A 22146-nucleotide genomic window follows, 5' to 3' on the forward strand; every position below is an offset into this window, starting at 1 on the left:
GCATTGCACGGCAAACAAGTGTTTTAGTGCATAGCACTACTAGCCGCAATCACGTGCGGTAGAAACTCCAGGGCAACGGAATGCTCGACTGCAAGCGAAGGATGCTGCCAGAAAGGTACACGCCGCTGAAAGGCTCGCGAAAAATCAAGCTGCGACAAGGATATTTGAACGCGATTTTCTTGCAAACGGCGCACCCGCCAGCGCTGTTTGTCTTTGTGACCGCTGGCCACCTCTTGCGTGAGTTGAGGGAAGATTTTGGAGAGAGTGTAAATCGCTGAAGTGCATACATGAAATGTATAGCGGGGCTAAGCGGTGCTACGCACCGTCTTCGTATTTGATTAACTATTCAAATCGGCCATATTTTTTTATAACTTTCATCGAAATACTAAATTGTGTACTTCAGTTATACTACACATTTTTTCACTGCTTCCACCAAAACCACCATTGTAAAAACTGCATCAATTTGAATCCAGATTAGCAGGGGAGAGCAGGAATGATCCATAGAGCAGTTGAGCACAGCAAGCCTTGCTATGTGTGTGTGTGTGTGTGTGTGTGTGTGTGTGTGTGTGTGTGTGTGTGTGTGTGTGTGTGTGTGTGTGTGTGTGTGTGTGTGTGTGTGTGTGTGTGTGTGTGTGTGTGTGTGTGTGTGTGTGTGTGTGTGTGTGTGTGTGTGTGTGTGTGTGTGTGTGTGTGTGTGTGTGTGTGTGTGTGTGTGTGTGCGCGTGCGTGCGTGCGTGCGTGCGAGCGTGTCATCAATGAAAAACTTGTGTTGCCGTAGTACATTGTCAATTGCTAAAGGCTGAGAACTGCATCCACAGAATATTAAGACAAAGTTAGTTTAGGCAAGACCACATTTAGAATAATTTCAGTGGGATAGATCTGAAGCAGAAATATTACATTGGTAACTGCATTTGTCAAGCTGTTCAGGAAACTTTCCAACATTCACAGAATATCATCCAGATAATATCCCCTGAATGTCCCCTAAATGATATCTCTATCTAGTGGCCCACTCAATATCCGCATGATGTTCACAGGTGACATTGGATGTTCCGACCATTTGTGGACATCCTCTGAATATTAATGGTTGGCTGGGATCACTTCCTCCATATTTGCATTGAAACGCGTTCGCTACCGCGGCAGCAATTAGTGAAAGAAAAGCTCTTGAGGTGACGCTAGACGCGACCGGATCATCATCATCATCCACTGGATTATCCCAGCATCCCATGCGTATTTAACTCCCTTTCTTCGCCACGTGTGTAGCACGTTGTACGGCACGTTTCGTCGGCACTGGATACACTGCTGCAAATGGACTGCGTGGCCGTTTTGCACTGGACGTCGGCTCAACAGTGAGTGCCTTGGTGCACTCAATGATGTCGACAGAGCCGGAGACACATGGTACGTGTTCATTTTTCTTTTTTTTTTTTGCTGGTCTTCCAACGCGTGAACACGAAGCAGTTGCGGTCGCAGGGCCTCTGTTGCAAGTTTATCGACAGCGTGTTTGAAATTTCTTCTGCAACGTTGTGGGCATCGAATATATGGCTTTTTATTTTTTAACCCAACATTGATCGCCGATGAACCGAACAGTGAATTTGCATTGAAAGTATTCCATCCTTGCACTGTTCTGCACCATTCTCACGCCTGGCCAAGGAGTGCGTCTGGATGAGCGTGCCGGAGAGGCGTTGGGCGGCGGTCGGCACAGCGCAGGAACAGGTTTTTCGGATAGATGCCTTTGCGTCCGCTGCAGCCGCGTCGGCGAGTCCACACATTGGTGGCGAAACTTACAGCCGCTATTGTACAGTGATTTTTCGCTGTAAAAAGAAACTGGGTTGTAGATTTTGCTATTGATCTGTTGCAACGAGGTATACCACAGTACGTAGCGCAAGAAGGATCCGCCATGTGCAGAAGCCGTTTATCAACATGTGATAATGCTGGTGTGAAATTGGTTGATTTGAAACATTATTTCATTTCAGAATTATCTGCTGCTTATTAATATTCAAAAACCTGGTCACCCAGGCTAGACCAGTATTCAGTCAAAGTGAGAATATGCTTTCTCACCCATAGGCAGAATAATCACTATCAGTAAAAAAGTGCAATAAATTCCGGTTAATCGAGTGAACGGCAATATACATCCAAAGACCTCAGACTATACTGTTAACGTTTAACCATGCTTACATTGACTCCAAGAAAAGGAGATATTGCAGTATTTTGCCACAATCTTATGTTTATGCATATGTAACAATTATTTTGAAAATTTTCTTTAGCATTCATGCTTCGTATTATTTTTTTTAGACCACTCTCGAGGAGCAACAGGCAACAACCGCGGTAAGTTGAAGCTTTTACGCATGTTTTCCACACTTCTATTGGAACTTGAACACATTGCACACATGTACACTATGAACAAGGAAATATTGATTTGAGTTTTTTCGTGTGTGTTTGCAAGCCGTGGTTGCGAATGGACTGCAGAAGAAACAAAAATTCTCTTATATTATTACGAGCAGTAGTTCACACGAGTGGGGACAATGAAAAATGTTTGCAACGAAAAGGAAATGTTTTCTCAAATATCACCTAATCTGAAGGCGGCACTTGGAGTAGTGAGGACAGCCTACCAGTGCAGCACACGCTACAAAACATTGAAGAAGAGAACGAAAACCGCTACAGCTCACAATAATAAATCGGGCAAATGTTCAACGCCAGTGCCCTTTGATGATGAGGTAGAAAAAATATGCTGGCTTGATGACATCTCGAAAGCGGCGCAGCTGCGGCATAGTTATGGGGTCCTTTCCAAAAAGGCAAGGCCCAACCTCCAAACCACTACAGCGTCACCCCTATCGCAATGCAGCACTGAAAAAAAGGACTGATGAATCCGCCAGCACATCGGAATTGCAGCCAAGCATGCCACAGACTTCTGCAGATTCAGTCGACAAGCAGCCAATAACTACGGCCGTGCGAACATCAGCTCCAAGGGTCCGAGAAATGAAGCTATTCTTTGAAGAAATGGAGGGCCTCCAGAAGTTGAAAGAAAAAAAAATGCAGCTTATTAAGAACAGAAAAGGTTGCGCCATGATGAAAAAAAAAGTTACAGAGAAGCAGTGAGACAAGAAAGGGCAGCCAGACACGAACAGAAAATAGAACTAATAAGGCGTGTTTTCGAGTTTCTCGAGATTGATGAACAGCGCTGAAGATGCAGAGCAGTTCCTAGTATGTGTAATGTGTAAAAAACATATTGTGATGTTACATTTTACGAGACGTTTATTATCGCTACATGCAATCTGCACAGAGGATGTCCACCTAAGCTTCTAGCCATAATGCCGCTCACAAGGCATCACGTCCGATGATGATAATGAGTCGCGGCTGTGCGCTTTGTATAAGGTGACTGCAAGAATGCGCCCCGGCCGGTTGAAAGCAGAGAGAACATGAGTAAAGAAGAAGCGTAGAACCGCCATAGCACTATCAGCATCGAACGAGCGCCACCACATGCAAAGCCGCGCTAGCCGCGCTTTCGTCCCACGAATGACGTCACTCTGCTGTCTGTGTACTGCCCATTCAAATCCCAGTGAGTGCGGTAGCGTGGTGTCCTGTCTCGGCTGGGGCGACAGTTGTGCGCAGCGGACAGTGCCTCCTGTTTTTTTTTTTTTTTTTTTTTTGTTTTTTTTTTTTTCAGTGCCCTGAAATTCGCCCAGAGACCGCCGTCGCGCCCCGATGCTCTTTCGCCGCAAGGGGGCGCCACGCAGTGTGGAAGCACTCCGCTCGCTTTCCGCACTCCGACACCTTTTCCCGCGGGAAATGACAGGCTTCCGCTCGCATCTCTCCACTCAGGACCTCATGGTCCAGCTGGAACATGACATTATCCGGTTCAAGAGTAAATGTGCTAAGGCCATCCTTGGCCTCGATCTAAAGAAGGCATTTGATAATATCTCGCATCAGGGAGTCATAAACGGCCTATCAACATTGAATGTAGGGACAAAAACGTATAACTATATCAAAAACGTTTTGAGTGGGCGTAGTGCCCACTTTAAATTCCGCGATAGCACATCATCACTTTTCCCTCTTGGTTAGGGCTACTCCTCAGGGCTCGGTACTCTCGCCTCTTCTCTTCAACGTAGCAATGGCAAAATTACCAGAACTACGACGTTACCCTAATTTAAGTTTTAGTATTTATGCTGACATTACACTATGGATCAGCCGGGGTAGCGATGCCGTAATTGAACACACGCTACAAGAGGCGGTGGACACGATCGTGCGGTTTGTAGCAGAACGTGGACTTACATGCTCGGCGGAAAAATCAGAACTCTTCATTTACAATCCACGGTGCCTGCGGAACGAGCGTAAAGTGGATATACAGATTTCGGTACAAGGACATCAAGTTCCCCAGGTATCGCAGATCCGTATACTAGGTCTCCTTCTCGAAGATATTGGCTACAACAAAGAAACTATTAAGAGGATTGAGCGGCATGTATCTCAGTTAGCCCCATCCGCCGAGTTTCGAGTAAAGGCAGAGGACTAAAGGAAAAAGAATATTCTGCGCATAATCCAGGCAGTTATCATTAGTCGAATCAGCTATTCTACGCCATACTCACCCTTTAAGGCAGCAGAACGACAGAAATTAGAGAGCCTCATCCGCACAAGTATTAAAAGAGCCCTTGGACTCCCGCGCTGCACTTCCACCGCTAGCCTCCTGCAAATGGGCATCCATAACACATGGGATGAGATCGCGGAAGCGGTGCGCACTTCACAGGTAGAACGGCTCCGCCCAACCACCGCAGGCAGATCCATTCTAGAAAAACTGGGCATCGACACTTGGGGAGGCGCTCAGACAAAATCTGAAATAGACATGGCTGTACGGGACAGGCTATGGATACCTCCGCTGCCAAAAAACATGCATCCCGAACACCATACGGAGCGTCGGGAAAAAAGAGCTCAAATGCTCAGTAACAAAATTAGCCGCTTGCCGCCGGAGGAAGTAGCCTTTGTAGATGCTGCCGGAGGGACAAGCCCCTTTATGGTTGCAGCGGTAACGAATGGGTCGGGTAGACTGATCAACGCGTTCACCCTGAAAACTACATCTCCTGAGACAGCTGAGGAAGTGGCTGTAGCTCTAGCCTGCGCCCAGACAAAGGCGCGTTTCGTGATCTGTGACAGCAAAACTGCCATACGAAATTACAGTCGTGGGTTGATTGCTCCCCACGCAATTCGAATATTACACCAATCTCGCGAACTACACAGCTGATTCGGACTCCAGCGCACACTGGCGTTCCCGGCAACGAATCCACCCATACCATGGCTCGAGGGCTCTACCACCGAGCCGGCGGCAGAGAGGGGGGGGGGGGGGGGGGGGGGCTTGCAGCGGGGAGCATAGAGTGTGCCAAATCTTACACAGAAATTCTGCAGCATTATAGACTCAGTAGACGGGTGGCTGCTGCGCCAGCTCCTACCCTAAATTGCAGCCAGGCCGTCGCCTGGCGTCGCCTTCAGACTGGGACATTCCCACACCCGCTCCTGGTGAGCCATATGCTCCCAGGAGAAAGATCAGAATTCTGTGCAAACTGTGACTCGAGAGGGACCCTCGAACACATCCTCTGGGACTGCCCCTTTTCTCCCGGGAGGGGTCTAAATCTGACGCCGCAAATCTGGGAGAGCATGCTGCGCTGCTCGGACCCTGGGCTCCAGCTAGCCGCCATCCAGCTGGCCTGGGACGCCGCCAGCCAACAACGTCTGCCGGCCTGCGTCTGAGGCGGGGCACCCGCCATCCATCCCAAGCGACGGAGGGCCGGAGCCTCTTCATCCGCTCGAATAAATAAAAAGTTCTGCTCTCTCTCTCTCTCTCTCATCTCTCTACACTGGCAGCCAGATAATCGTGTCAACTGTTTAATGTAAAAATTGTCTTGTCTAGTTGGGAATAGCTTTGTTGATACTTTTCCATGGTGGATTAATATCTTTCTTGACAGCTGCATTGATAGAAAAGCCCGAAACCCGAACACAGTGTGCGGTACCATGAGTTTTATCATGTACAATGTAAGAGCTATTACGTACCTATTGGCTTGTTGATCTCTCTGCTTGGTGTTCAGGAACAAAGTTCGTATTGACGATCTTCCAACCTCGTGGAATCTTATCTGTCCGCGAACATTACTTGCAGTACTCTGCGAGTTGCTACAATGCTGTCGGTTCCAGACAAGCAGGGAGTCCGACTGTCACCTTGTCTAAGTCAGTAGCTGCTCATTAGCATAGTTCTAAGAATGGTGGCTGTACTTCCTCTCAGGTTAACTCATCGTCAGGCTCTGTGTTGCTCTGTCCCTTGTATTCTTTGTTGGATAGTGTATCTTGCAAGTTACGGATACATATTTCGCGATCTCTGACGTCAGCTCTTGGTCTGAACTTCAAAACTTGTGTTATGTGCTTCCGGGTTTTTCCACTTCATGATGGCTTCTATGAGTCTCCCAAAAATGAAGCAGATGGTTATCAATAGCTGGGTGGTGTTCTGAGGCCTTCAGGGTTTTTGTAAGCTGGTCTTTTCATCCAATTAGAGGGGAGGCCCACCCGTCAGTGTGTGGAATTCCTCTATACTCCTGAATTCCATGTTGAATATCAAGTGAAAAGAGTTCTCATTCTTCTATTTAAGGTTTTCTGGCAGCCACTTTTTCAAAGTCTGAGTAGCAACAGCAGTGCAAGCTTTCATTTCGGGTTTTATGACAGCCACTTTCAAGTGATGTTTGAGTGGCAGCAGCTGTATTTGCGACATCTCATTGCTTTCTTTCATAAAATATATCACACGCAGAACTAGTTCATTCACTACACCAACATGAATATAGTGTCTGCTTCCATATATGCAAGCACATCAATCTAGCACATGATGTCTGCAGGGGTGTACCCAGAATACCCAATTAGATGAGAAATGTAATTTGTATTTTGCTATGTATAGCAATACTCATAAATAAAGGGTTATTTCACGCAGCTTTTTCTCGCCGTTAATGTTTACGTAATAAATGGACGAACTCAGTGTCTTTTTCTGGCACTGCATTTGTTCTTATGCTGTGCATCAGGCAAAAACATAACTTTCACATGCTTTTCTGTGCTTTGAACACTTTTTACCCAGTTATGCAACATTCCTTTATGCACACCTAGTACAGATGCACGCATTTGCCTTAACACATACTGTGTCGAACATGTTTACTTTATGTTTGGTGTGATGAGGCATGGTAGTTTCTTTGATAATGAATGATTTTGAAGCAGTAGCGTGATTGGCTGCAATTCTTCACAGAACAAAAAGTCCGATGCAGTGATTGCTTCATTGCAAAATCTGTGATGCTGTATATTTAGCCGCGCTAGAGCTCAAGAACAAATGTTCAGCGCCAAACGATCTTGAGGTTTCACATGGGAGGTGAGATGCCGCTTTAAAATGATTAATGAGCAATTTTAGAAAAAGAAACAGGTGAATGTTCCTTTTTACAGGTGGAGCGAGCGTACATCAAACGTCTTCGGAAAGTTGATGGAACCTTGATATAAACCGCCATCGCATTGATAAAAATGGCAATGAAAGAAAGGGACTTTTTTGTCAGGCACATTGAGGCTAATTAAAGAGTACATTCAAGTCAGAAGCTATCTTGGTAGCTATTTCTAATCCATCCCACTCATCTATCGACCACAAACGAGCTGTCTTCTCGTTGCCGCCAGGGGAGATTGTTTATCTGAAACAATTTGTTTAAATGTTCATCCGAAAAAGACGATCCCTCATAAGCCTGACGGTCATACAGATTCGGATGTCGGTTTTCGAGTGTGCTTAGCTTTGCCGGTTTATGTCCCAATTCGAATAACCGTTTCCGAGTGTACCATTCATCCAGCGAATTGTCCCGACCCGGCTTCTGACTTACCGATGTTATCCGGACGTCCTTCGGACGTTTCTGGCGATGTGGTGTGTTATCATATCAGTCGTGATTCTTAAAGCTGTATCTATCATGTACTATGGTCACACGTGTGCTTGTTTTAATTTCCAATAAAACAATAGTGAGCGGCGCTCAGTAATGTTGCCTTCCTACGTTCGTGTCTTTTCGCGCCTTTTAACTAAGGTGAACTGTCACCAACTAGCCAAACAACACGTTCATTGTAGTCTTTAGTTGGATAAAACTATAGGAAAAGCGGCTTTTCTCATTAAAAAGCCCCACGTGAAACCAATGGCGTCGGCCGAAATGGTGAAAGCCCAAACAGCACGAACCCGAGTACAGTTGCTCGGGTTTGCGCTGGGCGAAGGCTCCATTGAACCGGATGAGGAGAAACTTCGAGTCATACTCGAATTTCCTGTACCCAACGACGTACGCGGCCTGTGTCGTTTTCTGGGAATGCCAAATTTTTATAGGTCATTTATCCTGTCCTGTGCCCGCGTGCAGGCGCCCTTGACCAAGCCCTTAAAAAGACTGCCGCGTGGGAATAGAGGCATGAGCAAGAGCGGCTTTAGGCAGGGCCTCGTGTTCTTGTAGATATCTTGCCACCAGCATTGTATTCGAACTTCCTTCTTCTCCACTGTGATATATAAGTGCTGGTGAGCAAAGACCTCTGCATCCAGCAGTGCTCCTATGTACGCCTTCTGTTGCAGCACTTTGTTTCTGAATTTGCTAGATTGTATGGGAAATAGCATGTTTCATTTAATGTGCACTGCCTCTTGCACCTTGCGGATGATGTGAATGATTTCAGACCCTTGGACAATTAGAGTGCATTCCCCTTCGAGAATTGCCTCCAGCAAATTAAAAGAGAGCTTCGGAAGCCAGGGGTATTGCTTCAGCAACTGTACAACCGAATGATCGAAAAGGAACATGTCCAAGCGAAGAAGCAAAAGCACATTGAATGAGAGAGAGAGAGAGAAACTCTTTAATGGAAAAACAGAGAATTTTGCCGGCGTTTAGATTTCGCTGGCATGCTACTCCGTATGGGTAGGGGAATTCGGGAGGCAAAGATTGAAAAAGAATGGTGAGGAACATAATAGAATTGAAGGGGGAGATAAAACACGGCCATTAAATACGTGTTAAGCGCGGTTCACATGCAAGCGATTGAGCGAACTGAGCGAACAGCGGCGCGGCGCTGCGCTGCGAAGCTTTTCGCGAGGCTTCGTTTCACACGCATCGCGTCAGCGCGATTTTCATCGCTGCGAAAACCAACGTTGCTAGTAAACAACGCACGCTCGCATTCGGTTTCGGTGGCTTGCAAGAATGAACAAGCTCAGTTTTAAATATGATTTCGTCGCTTCTTCTAAACATTTGTATAAATAAATGCAAATCTTGCGTTTTAAGAATTAAATCATGATTACTTTTTATTGTTTATATGCTTTTTGTTTTGAGAATGAAAGCATGAAAGTTCGGTGCGGCTGCATTGGCGCCTGTGTCAGCACACTTTTTTGGCAAAGATGGACGCTGGAGAGTCGAGTGCGATGGAGTTATGTGCCGTTCATGACGACTCTCTCATGCATCTCCTTTTGTTGCAGGAGTACTGCCTTCTCAAAAAGAAGAAGGCTTTAGCCAGCCTCCCAATTCCGCGGCGTTGGTGGGTGCGTCCCATTTGGGAAAATCGGAAAAAAGAATCCGAATTCTACACCGCGGTGAGTTCAGAGCTTCCGTGTAGTACATAAGGTGCTTTTTTTTTTTTTCGTGGTGTTGATGTTTTGTCGTAATATATTTCTACAAATGCCGCTGCTCATGAGCGGGGACTCTGATTACTTCAATTAGTATTACAGGATGTCGCCAGCAAAGTTTGAGGATCTTCACGCGCTCGTTGAAGCCCCGCTCACGAAACGTTTCGTTGTGCGGGAACCTATACCGTCACGAGCAAGACTTGCCATGACGATAAGGTACGACTAGGAAGTGTACACACTTTCATCGACTAATCGCTGACCCGATTATGCCAAGCTGAAATTGCTTTTATACTTCCAACCAGGTACATGGCATCAGGAATGCAGATTAAAGATATGGCTATGGCCTTCCGAGTGGGCGTAGCCGACACAATTATCCGTGAGACCTGCCAGGTGCTGTGCGAGATTCTTAAGCCCATTGTTCTGAAGGTGCGTTCCTGGTAGGAATAGGGAATAGGTGTTCTTCTATATTTCGTTGTTTTGAAACACATTCCTTTTCTGCAAATGCACCAGTGATGGAGGCTGGCGCACTCGCGCCAGACCAACGAGCTTCAGACAGGATTATTATGCAATTCGTTTTCTTTTTCTTTTTTTTTTTAGGGAATTCGACATGGAGTATAGAAAAGGGAACGTAGAAACTGCTCTAATGCATAATATGCGATTCCTTTTAAAAATCACTTGATTCGAAGAGTTTTTCAAATAGTTCAGCAATGAGTGTCCTGCCACTCAGGTAGTGTCCGATCTGTATGCGCTCTGTTGGTCTGTAGACGAGATAAAGAAAAGGAAGCCCTAAAGTGAGAAAGGGAAGAAGTATATGTCAGAAAGGTCCAAAGTAATGCAACCAGAAGTTATAAAAAGCACTGCATATACAACAAAACTATTTGCAAACTAGTACAGTGTTTCCATCCACGTGATGTGCATGCTGGGATTTCGGCTACCAGAATTGTTATTGTTTGTGTCATGCCCTCCCTAAAATGAATGGTTTAATAAATTTAGCACAGCGTTTGTGCATCCTCCATCTCCCAAAGAGGAAGTAATGCTTGATCAGTGCCATGAAACAATATACTGCACAATGTTGGTAATCTCTACAGTTTGTACCTCAAAAAAGTAGGTAAACCTAAAACGAGGTTGAGTGAATGAATTATTTACGAACGAATGTTTCATTTAAAGGGAGGGATTTTAAGAAATTCCAGAACGAGTTCTCTCTGCATGCCCGTCTTCGGTTTGCACTGCTACTCTACTCTGAAAATACTCTCATACATCTGCTTTAATGCTTCTACAGGTGCCAACGACCACTGACTGGCAGGAGGTGGCCGAAGGGTTTTTTGAGAAGTGGAACTTTCCCCACTGTCTCGGTGCCATGGATGGAAAACATGTTCAGATTCAAGCCCCGCCAAATTCAGGCAGCCTGTACTTCAACTCTATAAGGTAATGCGCACGTTAACCAATCCTTTTTTTTCCACAATATTGTTTTGCATATATGAACTGTTGGTCTTTACAGGGTACATACTCTATAGTTTTGATGGCTGTCGAAGACAGTAATCTAAAGTTTACACTAGTAGACGTTGGCGCCTACGGAAGGCAGTGTGATGGAGGAACGCTTGAGGCCTCAAGGCTAGGAAAACTCTTGACCCGTGGCCTGACTCGGCCGTGCAAAGTTTGTTGCTCCAGACCCAGCCGTGCAAGGTTTGTTGAATAGTATTTTCTGCACCAATGGTTGGTGAAACAAGATGCTAGCATATTTAATGTGCCTCTTCAGATGACTCATGCTATGTATGTTATATTTTTTTTTTTTCAGGAGGTGTGTCGAAAATGCATTTGGAGTCATGACATCAAGATTCCGAATTTTTCGAAGAGTCATAAATTTGCTACCAGAGAATGCAGACTATGTTGTAATGGCTGCTTGTGTGCTGCACAATTTCCTTAAAGAAGACGAAGCCTACATGCCACCAAATTATGCAGACACGGAGGACTACTACGGCAACGTGACACAAGGCCAGTGGCGAGATGATGAAGAGGCAACAGCCATGCTTGACCTCGAGCCGACAGTGGGCCATAACTACAGCCGCTCTGCAGCTGCCACAAGAGAGCTCTTTAAGGACTACTTCATGAGCAGCCAGGGAGCTGTGCCATGGCAACGGGCATCGGCTGAGCTGCGGCACTGAGGTGCATTCACCAACATTGCACCATTCTGGCCATTTAAGGACATCAGGAAGGCATTCTTACTACCTTTTGGAAGTAAATCGGTAGTTTTTCCCTTACTGCAGACATAAAATACATAAGGGAAGTCAGCAGGCAAGGCTTATTGGAATGATACTAGTGTCAGTTTTTTTTTTTCCTTTTGGGAAAAACATTTACAGGGCAAACACTTATAGTTTGGTTTACTTTAATGGGCTTAACGTCCCAAATATATTCTTGCTACGAGGAACACTGTAGTGGAGGCCTTTGGGTAATTTCGATCACCTGGAGGTTTAACGTGATAAAACAGCAGCAGTCACCTTTATACTTGCCACTGCTGCTTCATGGTTGAGTGCGGTGCTAGTGAGCATTATTCAGCTAATTCGCCTGTCAAGTAAAGATTGTTTCTTTCAAAAGAAAAATTGACAGCCACAGCCCTGGGTTAGTGCTGCATACAACATGACAAGCTCATGGCTTTGGCTTCCACTAATGTGTAATTCTTTATTTTACTCAATTTTATTTTCAGCTGACGAAGTGCTTACTCAACTGCCTCATCTGAAGGGGGCAGATATTTCTGCTGCTTTCATAGCTGCAAAGACTGTTGGCCTATTTTATACATATTCTTATGAGCTAGTATCTGGGCAGAGTCAAGGGCTATTTATCACATTACAGGTACCCGGGTGCTATGTCAAAAAGATAGCATTGTGTCAGGCAGGCAGGTGTACACCAGGCACACTGTGTACGAGCCTACTGGCTTGGGCCATCTAGTGTGACATACTTTATGAAAACCACAAAATATGACTACACGAACAAAGAAAACACAAATGCATGCAACTCGTCTTTTGACTTCAAAGTCAACACACGTGCGCATTTACTAGCTATTTGTCCATCCAGATCGGTGCTCCTCTACTCATTTACTGCATCAAAGCTCAAGTTTTGAGAGCCTACAGCAGTTGGCACCAGGTGGCAGCAGGTGCGGATAATCTAGAAAGGCTGTTTAGAAAAGAAAGATGCAGCTTGTGCCAGTAGCCTTAGCTTTCTGTCTTGTTATTGTACAAAAATGTATTTCAATTGATACATTTAAAGAGGTGGACATGTGCTGCAGTTTAAGAAATTATCCAAATGCAACAAAGATAAAGTGTCCAGAAGAGCAGCCATGACTTGGCAGGTGTTTTGTCCATGTGTGTCTTTTTTGTATTTTGTTGAGAAGCCTAACTTACTATATATACTGGAAGAGTGCAGAGCAAATGAACAAAGGTTGAAGGATATCATCGGGCACTAGCCAGTGTTTCGACAAGAGGACTTGTCATTGGTGGCATTTTACATAGGGCTGTCACCTAGAGAAGGAAGGCCTGACGAGGGGGTGTAGGATGTGATAGGGCAGTGGTGGGACCAAGACGTTCTTACGTTTATTTTGGATGCGGCAGTTGTATGAATATCTTTCAACTTTGTTTTTTGCTTTGTTGAAGTCTTGTCAGATTGTTCACTTTATATGTTTAATCGATCAGTGCATGTTCACCATTTTTGTTCACTTGTTTGATTGCAATACCCTCTCCCAGACTGCCATGCCATGGCATAATTTCATGCAGTCTGCAAGGTATACAAAAAGAAATAAATATATGTGCACCTTGCATTATTTTACTGCTGTGAACAAGAAATTGCAACAGGCGCAGTCATGTGGCATCTTGTAATGCCTAAGTGTACCGTCTGAAGACGTATTCAAGACGAATAGTTTTCAATGGCATCCAGGGTTTCATGTCTCAAAGCTGCACTTGGGATAAAAAGGTGGCGTAGCAGTGAGCTGAAAATGAATTTTTGTCGACATGGAGGTCATTTAACGTGAACCAGCATTGCACGGCACACAAGTGTTTTAGTGCATAGCACTACTAGCCGCAATCACGGATTTCGCCAGGGTCTATCCGAAGCCACTCACTCTCTCTTAGTAAACTTGAAGCGGAGAAAGAGAAGGTGGCTACGAGCGCATCTCAGCATTGAGGAGGTGGAGCAGCCGCGGAGCTTTAGTAGAAGCTTCTCTCTTTCTCCGTCCATCCATCTCTCCGTGAACTTGAGAGGATGAAGTGAAAGTGGCGACGCCTACATCCCGCGATCTAACACTGAGGGGGCGGAGCGACAGCATGATGCACCCAGTTAGAGAGTAAGACAGTGAGAGAGGGGCGTGTCAGTTGTGGACGTGGCGGCCGTCCAACACCTCCTAGACAGCTTTCAAGGCCTGCGCGCTCCGACGTGACGTCACTTCCTGCCGGCCTACTCCCTGCGTCCCCGGCGTCCCGGCGCACCAGTCAGCCGCGCGCCATATTTACTTTGTGCCGTGTGCGAGGAGTCTACTGAATCTGGTGTTGCAGCTAAACGGTGCAAGAATTTAGAAGCACAAAGAACGAGGAAATGTGCCGAGCGTGCTCACGAAACGGCTCAAGACACAGCGTCCGCGTGAAAATGGATGTCGAAGCAAAGAGAAAGAAACGTGCGGTAGAAACTCCAGGGCAACGGAATGTTCGACTGCAAGCGAAGGATGCTGCCAGAAAGGTACACGCCGCTGAGAGGCTAGCGAAAAATCAAGCTGCGACAAGGATATTTGAACGCGATTTTCTTGCAAACGGCGCACCCGCCAGCGCTGTTTGTCTTTGTGACCGCTGGCCACCTCTTGCGTGAGTTGAGGGAAGATTTTGGAGAGAGTGTAAATCGCTGAAGTGCATACATGAAATGTATAGCGGGGATAAGCGGTGCTACGCACCGTCTTCGTATTTGATTAACTATTCAAATCGGCCATATTTTTTATAACTTTCATCGAAATACCAAATTGTGTACTTCAGTTATACTACACATTTTTTCACTGCTTCCACCAAAACCACCATTGTAAAAACTGCATCAATTTGAATCCAGATTAGCAGGGGAGAGCAGGAATGATCCATAGAGCAGTTGAGCACAGCAAGCCTTGCTATGTGTGTGTGTGTGTGTGTGTGTGTGTGTGTGTGTGTGTGTGTGTGTGTGTGTGTGTGTGTGTGCGTGTGCGTGCGTGCGTGCGTGCGTGCGAGCGTGTCATCAATGAAAAACTTGTGTTGCCGTAGTACATTGTCAATTGCTAAAGGCTGAGAACTGCATCCACAGAATATTAAGACAAAGTTAGTTTAGGCAAGACCACATTTAGAATAATTTGAGTGGGATAGATCTGAAGCAGAAATATTACATTGGTAACTGCATTTGTCAAGCTGTTCAGGAAACTTTCCAACATTCACAGAATATCATCCAGATAATATCCCCTGAATGTCCCCTAAATGATATCTCTATCTAGTGGCCCACTCAATATCCGCATGATGTTCACAGGTGACATTGGATGTTCCGACCATTTGTGGACATCCTCTGAATATTAATGGTTGGCTGGGATCACTTCCTCCATATTTGCATTGAAACGCGTTCGCTACCGCGGCAGCAATTAGTGAAAGAAAAGCTCTTGAGGTGACGCTAGACGCGACCGGATCATCATCATCATCATCATCCACTGGATTATCCCAGCATCCCATGCGTATTTAACTCCCTTTCTTCGCCACGTGTGTAGCACGTTGTACGGCACGTTTCGTCGGCACTGGATACACTGCTGCAAATGGACTGCGTGGCCGTTTTGCACTGGACGTCGGCTCAACAGTGAGTGCCTTGGTGCACTCAATGATGTCGACAGAGCCGGAGACACATGGTACGTGTTCATTTTTCTTTTTTTTTTTTTTTGCTGGTCTTCCAACGCGTGAACACTAAGCAGTTGCGGTCGCAGGGCCTCCGTTGCAAGTTTATCGACAGCGTGTTTGAAATTTCTTCTGCAACGTTGTGGGCATCGAATATATGGCTTTTTATTTTTTAACCCAACATTGATCGCCGATGAACCGAACAGTGAATCTGCATTGAAAGTATTCCATTCTTGCACTGTTCTGCACCATTCTCACGCCTGGCCAAGGAGTGCGTCTGGATGAGCGTGCCGGAGAGGCGTTGGGCGGCGGTCGGCACAGCGCAGGAACAGGTTTTTCGGATAGATGCCTATGCGTCCGCTGCAGCCGCGTCGGCGAGTCCACACATTGGTGGCGAAACTTACAGCAGCTATTGTACAGTGATTTTTCGCTGTAAGAAGAAACTGGGTTGTAGATTTTGCTATTGATCTGTTGCAACGAGGTATACCACAGTACGTAGCACAAGAAGGATCCGCCATGTGCAGAAGCCGTTTATCAACATCTGATAATGCTGGTGTGAAATTGGTTGATTTGAAACATTATTTCATTTCAGAATTATCTGCTGCTTATTAATATTCAAAAACCTGGTCACCCAGGCTAGACCAGTATTCAGTCAAAGTGAGAATATGCTTTCTCACCCATAGGCAGAATAATCACTATCAGTAAAAAAGTGCAATAAATTCCGGTTAATCGAGTGAATGGCAATATACATCCAAAGACCTCAGACTATACTGCTAACGTTTAACCATGCTTACATTGACTCCAAGAAAAGGAGATATTGCAGTATTTTGCCACGATCTTATGTTTATGCATATGTAACAATTATTCTGAAAATTTTCTTTAGCATTCATGCTTCGTGTTATTTTTTTTAGACCACTCTCGAGGAGCAACAGGCAACAACCGCGGTAAGTTGAAGCTTTTACGCATGTTTTCCACACTTCTATTGGAACTTGAACACATTACACACATGTACCCTATGAACAAGGAAATATTGATTTGAGTTTTTTCGTGTCTGTTTGCAAGCCGTGGTTGCGAATGGACTGCAGAAGAAACAAAAATTCTCTTATATTATTACGAGCAGTAGTTCACACGAGTGGGGACAATGAAAAATGTTTGCAACGAAAAGGAAATGTTTTCTCAAATATCACTTAATCTGAAGGCGGCACTTGGAGTAGTGAGGACAGCCTACCAGTGCAGCACACGCTACAAAACATTGAAGAAGAGAACGAAAACCGCTACAGCTCACAATAATAAATCGGGCAACTGTTCAACGCCAGTGCCCTTTGATGATGAGGTAGAAAAAGTATGCTGGCTTGATGACATCTCGAAACCGGCGCAGCTGCGGCACAGTTATGGGGTCCTCTCCAAAAAGGCAAGGCCCATCCTCCAAACCACTACAGCGTCACCACTATCGCAATGCAGCACTGAAAAAAAGGGCTGATGAATCCGCCAGCACATCGGAATCGCAGCCAAGCACGCCACAGACTTCTGCAGATTCAGTCGACAAGCAGCCAATAACTAAGGCCGTGCGAACATCAGCTCCAAGGGCCCGAGAAATGAAGCTATTCTTTGAAGAAATGGAGCGCCTCCAGAAGTTTAAAGAAAAAAAAATGCAGCTTGTTAAGAACAGAAAAGGTAGCACCATGATGAAAAAAAAAAGTTACAGAGAAGCAGTGAGGCAAGAAAGGGCAGCCAGACACGAACAGAAAATAGAACTAATGAGGCATGTTTTCGAGTTTCTCGAGATTGATGAACAGCGCTGAAGATGCAGAGCAGATCCTAGTATGTGTAATGTGTAAAAAACATATTGTGATGTTCCATTTTACGAGACGTTTATTATCACTACATGTAGTCTGCACAAAGGATGTCCACCTAGAGCTTCTAGCCATAATGCCGCTCACAAGGCATCACGTCCGATGATGATAATGAGTCGTGGCTGTGCGCTTTGTATGAGGTGACTGCAAGAATGCGCCCCGGCCGGTTGAAAGCAGAGAACATGAGTAAAGAAGAAGGGTAGAACCGCCATAGCACTATCAGCATGGGGCGAGCGCCACCATATGCAAAGCCGCGCTAGGCGCGCTTTCGTCCCACGAATGACGTCACTCTGCTGTCCGTTGTGTGTTGTGTTGGGTTTTATGGCGCATAAGCAACTAAGGCTATCATGCGCCAAGAGCAAGGTTAATGTTAAATCTATAGTTTATTTAAAAAGTTTCCTTCTTCTAGGAAACTGAGAACAGATGCTAGGTTTACAAGTGCTCTTTCTCCTAAAAGCAAGGTGGGATGAAATGGGATGGTATGATTGTAAAATATAGTAAAATGTTTTCTCCGTAGTGCCTCAAGTCTTGAGCATGTAATTAGAATGTGGTTTACAGTGAGTATCTCGTCGCATTCTTCACAGGTCGGTTTGTTATGTTTCATTAGCAGAAAGTTATGTGTAAGATGAGTATGTCCAATACGAAGACGGCATACTATCACTTCCATAAAACGTTGTTGATGTGTGCTCGATTTCCATTCTCCTAGTACAGGCTTTATGAGACGCAACTTATTATTTTCTTGGTTGTGCCATCTGGACTGCCATTTATTCATCTGTTTATGTTTTATTAATTTCAAGCAATCACTATGTGGTATGTTTGCTTTCTGAATCAATTTGTTGTGGGCAAGTGCAGCACATTTGTCTGCTCTTTCATTGCCGTCAATGCCTACGTGACTAGGGACCCAACAGAACACTATGTTGTGTCCTTGTGTCGTGATCATTTTTACATTATGTATTATGTCACCGATTAGAGGCATGGCTGCATTTCTGTGATTTAAAGCCATCAGTACACTCAACGAATCGGTGTAGATGACACTGTTACAAATGCCTTCATTCACTATTTTTTCTACAGCTGTCAGGATAGCATAGGATTCAGCTGTAAAGATTGATGCGCACTGAGGAAGCCTAATTATTTGTTCCCAGTTCTCTTCAACTACGGCACAGCCAACATAAGTAGAAGTTTTTGATCCATCTGTATAAAACTCTGTATAATTACTGTACTTTTCTTTTATTGTGCGAAATTCTTGTATTGTATGCTCTTTAGGAGTTTGGCTTTTGTTCAAGTGTGTTAGAGTGAGATCACAGACATTTGGAAGTTTGTACCATGGGGGTAGGGGGCTGTTTTTTGGTGCAGTGTCGGGCAAGGTGTCCAGAATTTCTAACTGACTGCAAATGTTTTCGAAACGCATTATCAGTGGCCTCGTCGCTTGTGGTTTATTTGTGAAAATTACTCGTGAGCGGCATGTTGAGACTATTGGATAGCAGAGGTGTTTTTTCTGTGACCTTATTCTAAGGACATAAGCACATGTAAGTGAAGCCCTTCTATCTTTCAGCGGAGGCTCATTCGTCTCTGCATACAGACTATCAACAGGGGATGTTCTGTAAGCGCCACAAGAAAGGCGTAAACCTAAGTTATGTACCGGGTCCAATTTCCTTAGGTATGATGGTCTAGCTGACCCGTAGACTATGGACCCGTAGTCCAAGCTAGACCGCACAACAGATCGATATATATGTAGAAGACACGCCCTATCAGACCCCCAGTGTTTCCGAGAGAGAACCTTCAGTATGTTTAGAGATTTTATGGCTTTCCTCTTTAGGATGTCTATGTGAGGCAGGAATGTTAGTTTTCTGTCGAACGTTACACCCAAAAATTTATGTTCGCTCTTTACTGGCAACTCAATCCCATTTAAGTGTAACTTGGGATTGATCTGAATACCTCGTTTCAGCGAGAACATTACTGCCACGGTTTTCTGTGGGGAAAATTTGAACCCATTTTTAAAAGCCCATGAGTCTAGTTTATTTAGTGTTAATTGTACTTGTCTTTCACAAATTGATATGTTTGAGGATGTGCAGGCTATTTGAAGGTCGTCGACATACAGCGAGAACATAATGGATTTTGGGATTACCTTGCTAATAGAATTCATTTTTACAATAAACAAAGTTGTACTTAAAATGCACCCCTGAGGTACCCCATTCTCTTGAATAAAGTTCCTCGAGAAGGTGGTACCGAGACGTACTTGAAATGAACGACCTGATAGAAAGTCCTTCAGAACATTTAGCATCCGGCCTCGGATGCCCAAATCTGCTATATCGCGTAGGATCCCGAACCTCCAAGTCGTATCGTATGCCTTTTCCATGTCAAAGAAAACGGCAAGGCAATTTTGTTTATGTATGAACGCTTCCCTGACAGTATTTTCAAGACGCACTAAGTGGTCGGTCGTTGCACACCCTTTTTTAAAACCACACTGATGAACATTAAGAAGTTTATGAGATTCTAAGATGAAAGTTAGTCGGATGTTTAAAACACTTTCAAAACATTTTGATAAACAGCTGGTCAGAGCTATGGGTCTGTAACTGCCCGCTGAGGTCGGCGGCTTTCCTGGTTTCAGAAACGGAACAATGACGGCTTGTTTCCAAGCCTCCGGGAGTTTGCCCAGAGTCCAAATTTTGTTAAAGAATTTCACAAGTGCCTCTACAGAGGATTCAGATAAATGAGCCAGCATTTCGTAATGAATTTCGTCAGGACCAGGCGCAGTCTGTTTTCCAGCAGCAAGGACGTTCTTTACTTCTTGGAGTGTAATAAAGCTATTATATGACTCATTTCTGCCACCACTTGTTGGGAGTTTTTGTTTCTCAGCTATGTTTTTGTATTTTAGGAATGTTTCTGTGTAGTGTGACGAACTTGAAACGTGTGCGAAATGTTCGCCTAGTATATTGGCCTGTTCTTCTATGCTAGTCTGAACACCAGGGGCTGTGAGGATGGGAATTGTAAACGGGGAAAAGTTTCCACAGAGTTTACGAACTTGTTCCCACATTTTCTTAGACGTCATTGAGCTATTTATTGACGTTACATACCTCTGCCACGATTCTTTTTCAGCCTTTCGACGAATAAATCGTGCTTCTGCTCTTGCCTTTTTAAATGCTATAAGGTTTCCTTGGGTTGGGTACCTGCGGAAAGTTCCCCAGGCCTTATTTTGTTTCTTTTTTGCATCCCGGCATTCTTGCGTGTACCAGGCTTTGTTACTGCTATGCACAACTCCCGAAGACTGTGGAATAGCTAGTTTTGCTGCACGTATTATGCAATTAGTAAACCTTTCATTCAATTCATCTACAGTGAGCTCCTCTGAGAAAACTTCTTCCAGATTGGCTTTGGACTCGAAAAGTGGCCAGTCGGCTAAATGGAGCTTCCATCGTCGCGGTTTGCTTGGGGTGACTTTTGGTGATGATGACATGCGGATTAGTACTGGTAGGTGATCACTCCCATATGGATTCTCTAAAACTTCCCATTTAAAATCATTAAAGAGAGAAGGTGAACAAAATGACAGGTCTAAAACACTCATCTTTCCCGTGCTCGGAGAGCAGTAGGTCGGTTTACCCGCGTTTAGTAAGCAAATGTTGTTAGATAGAATAAAATCTTCAATAATTAGGCCTCGCGCATCAATTTTTTCGCTTCCCCAGAAAGGAGAATGTGCATTAAAATCACCAACTACCACATAAGGTTCCGGTAGTTGATTTATAAGGTTTTCTAAGTCATTGAGAGCTATTTTTCGATGTGGCTCAACATACACGCAGCACACCGTGATTCTTTTAAATGTAAGCAAGGTGGCTGCCACTGCTTCAAACTGAGTGTCAAGTTTGTATTCACTAGCTGCAATATCATTCCTTACAATGATAGCAACACCACCCGAGAGCCTGCTAACGTGCTCTCGGTCGCGGCGAAAAACTTTATATTTTTTTAGTATGTTTTTATGCTGCGCACCGAGATTGGTTTCCTGAACGCACAGCGCTGCGGGTAAGAATGAAGCAAGAATGTCTTTTATATCGCTGTAGTTTCTTAAAAGTCCTCTACAGTTCCAATGAACTAAGAACGCCATTTTATATGAGGAAGGTAGAGAGACTAAGTTTTTTCTGGCCCGGTGATTCGGGCCTTTTCTTTTCTAGTTCGCTCCAAGGAGCTCCGTCGCCTGTCAGATGTTGACGGCCCCGGACGGTCGTCGTTTGTTGTGTCCATTGCGTCCTCGGACGTGCTGGACGATTGTGCAGACTGCACAGACACATTTGTGGTAGATCCCGCCGTTACTGGAGAGACCTTGGGGCCAGCTGACCTAGAGGCCCGCGCAGCCTGCTTTGGGGGTGGTGGAGCAGCCCCAGCTACTTCCACCGGGGACGTAGAGGTCCCTGCCTTAGGTGCACCGTGTGTCACCTGGGCAGGTTCCAAAGACTGTTGTGACGCCGCCCCCTTTTGCGTCACAACAGAATAAGTTGGGGTGTGAGTGGACGTGAGTTTCTTACGTGCTTCCCTGTAAGTGAGGTTTTCTTTGACTTTTAGTGTGATGATATCTTTCTCTTGTTTCCATGTTGGACAGGTTCGTGAGTAAGCAGCGTGGCTGCCCTCACAGTTGATGCAAAGATGCGTTTCGGATTCACAGTTCTCAGTGGGATGCTCGTGGGAGGCACACTTCGCACATGTAAGTTGGCCTCGGCAAGTCTGTGAGCCGTGGCCATACCTTTGGCATTTGAAACAGCGACGCGGGTTAGGTATGTACGGTTTCAGTTTTATCTTCGTGTACCCTACCTCCACAGCCTCGGGC

The 22146-nt window shown here is 45.1% G+C and overlaps 1 protein-coding gene and 1 long non-coding RNA gene across 3 annotated transcripts in view; one reads left to right on the forward strand and one right to left on the reverse strand.

The window, feature by feature from the left end:
* The first annotated feature begins 1303 nt into the window (after nucleotides 1-1303).
* On the forward strand, nucleotides 1304-13207 carry LOC146181349 (uncharacterized). 2 transcript variants are annotated; one of them, XM_084576393.1, is made up of 6 exons: nucleotides 1304-1395; nucleotides 2290-2322; nucleotides 9467-9580; nucleotides 10893-11038; nucleotides 11112-11296; nucleotides 11409-13207. In XM_084576393.1, exons 5-6 carry the CDS (start codon nucleotides 11133-11135, stop codon nucleotides 11773-11775), a joined length of 531 nt encoding a protein of 176 aa, XP_084432519.1. In that variant the 5' UTR covers nucleotides 1304-1395; nucleotides 2290-2322; nucleotides 9467-9580; nucleotides 10893-11038; nucleotides 11112-11132; the 3' UTR covers nucleotides 11776-13207. The 2 variants fall into 2 exon arrangements, with proteins under 2 accessions (XP_084432519.1, XP_084432518.1); XM_084576392.1 differs by having other exon boundaries at nucleotides 10893-11296.
* The window catches only part of LOC146181350 (uncharacterized), a 126477-nt gene continuing 105654 nt past the window's right edge, over nucleotides 1324-22146 (reverse strand). Inside the window, exons 2-3 of the long non-coding RNA XR_014700200.1 lie at nucleotides 4578-4675; nucleotides 1324-1808 (exon numbers count right to left, since the gene is read on the reverse strand). This is a non-coding gene — a long non-coding RNA (uncharacterized LOC146181350). The remainder of the gene's footprint in view (nucleotides 1809-4577; nucleotides 4676-22146) is intronic.

This window comes from Amblyomma maculatum, chromosome 8, assembly GCF_055883805.1.
Source record: "Amblyomma maculatum isolate TAMU_Amacu chromosome 8, ASM5588380v1, whole genome shotgun sequence".
Classification (NCBI taxonomy): Eukaryota; Metazoa; Arthropoda; class Arachnida; order Ixodida; family Ixodidae; genus Amblyomma; species Amblyomma maculatum.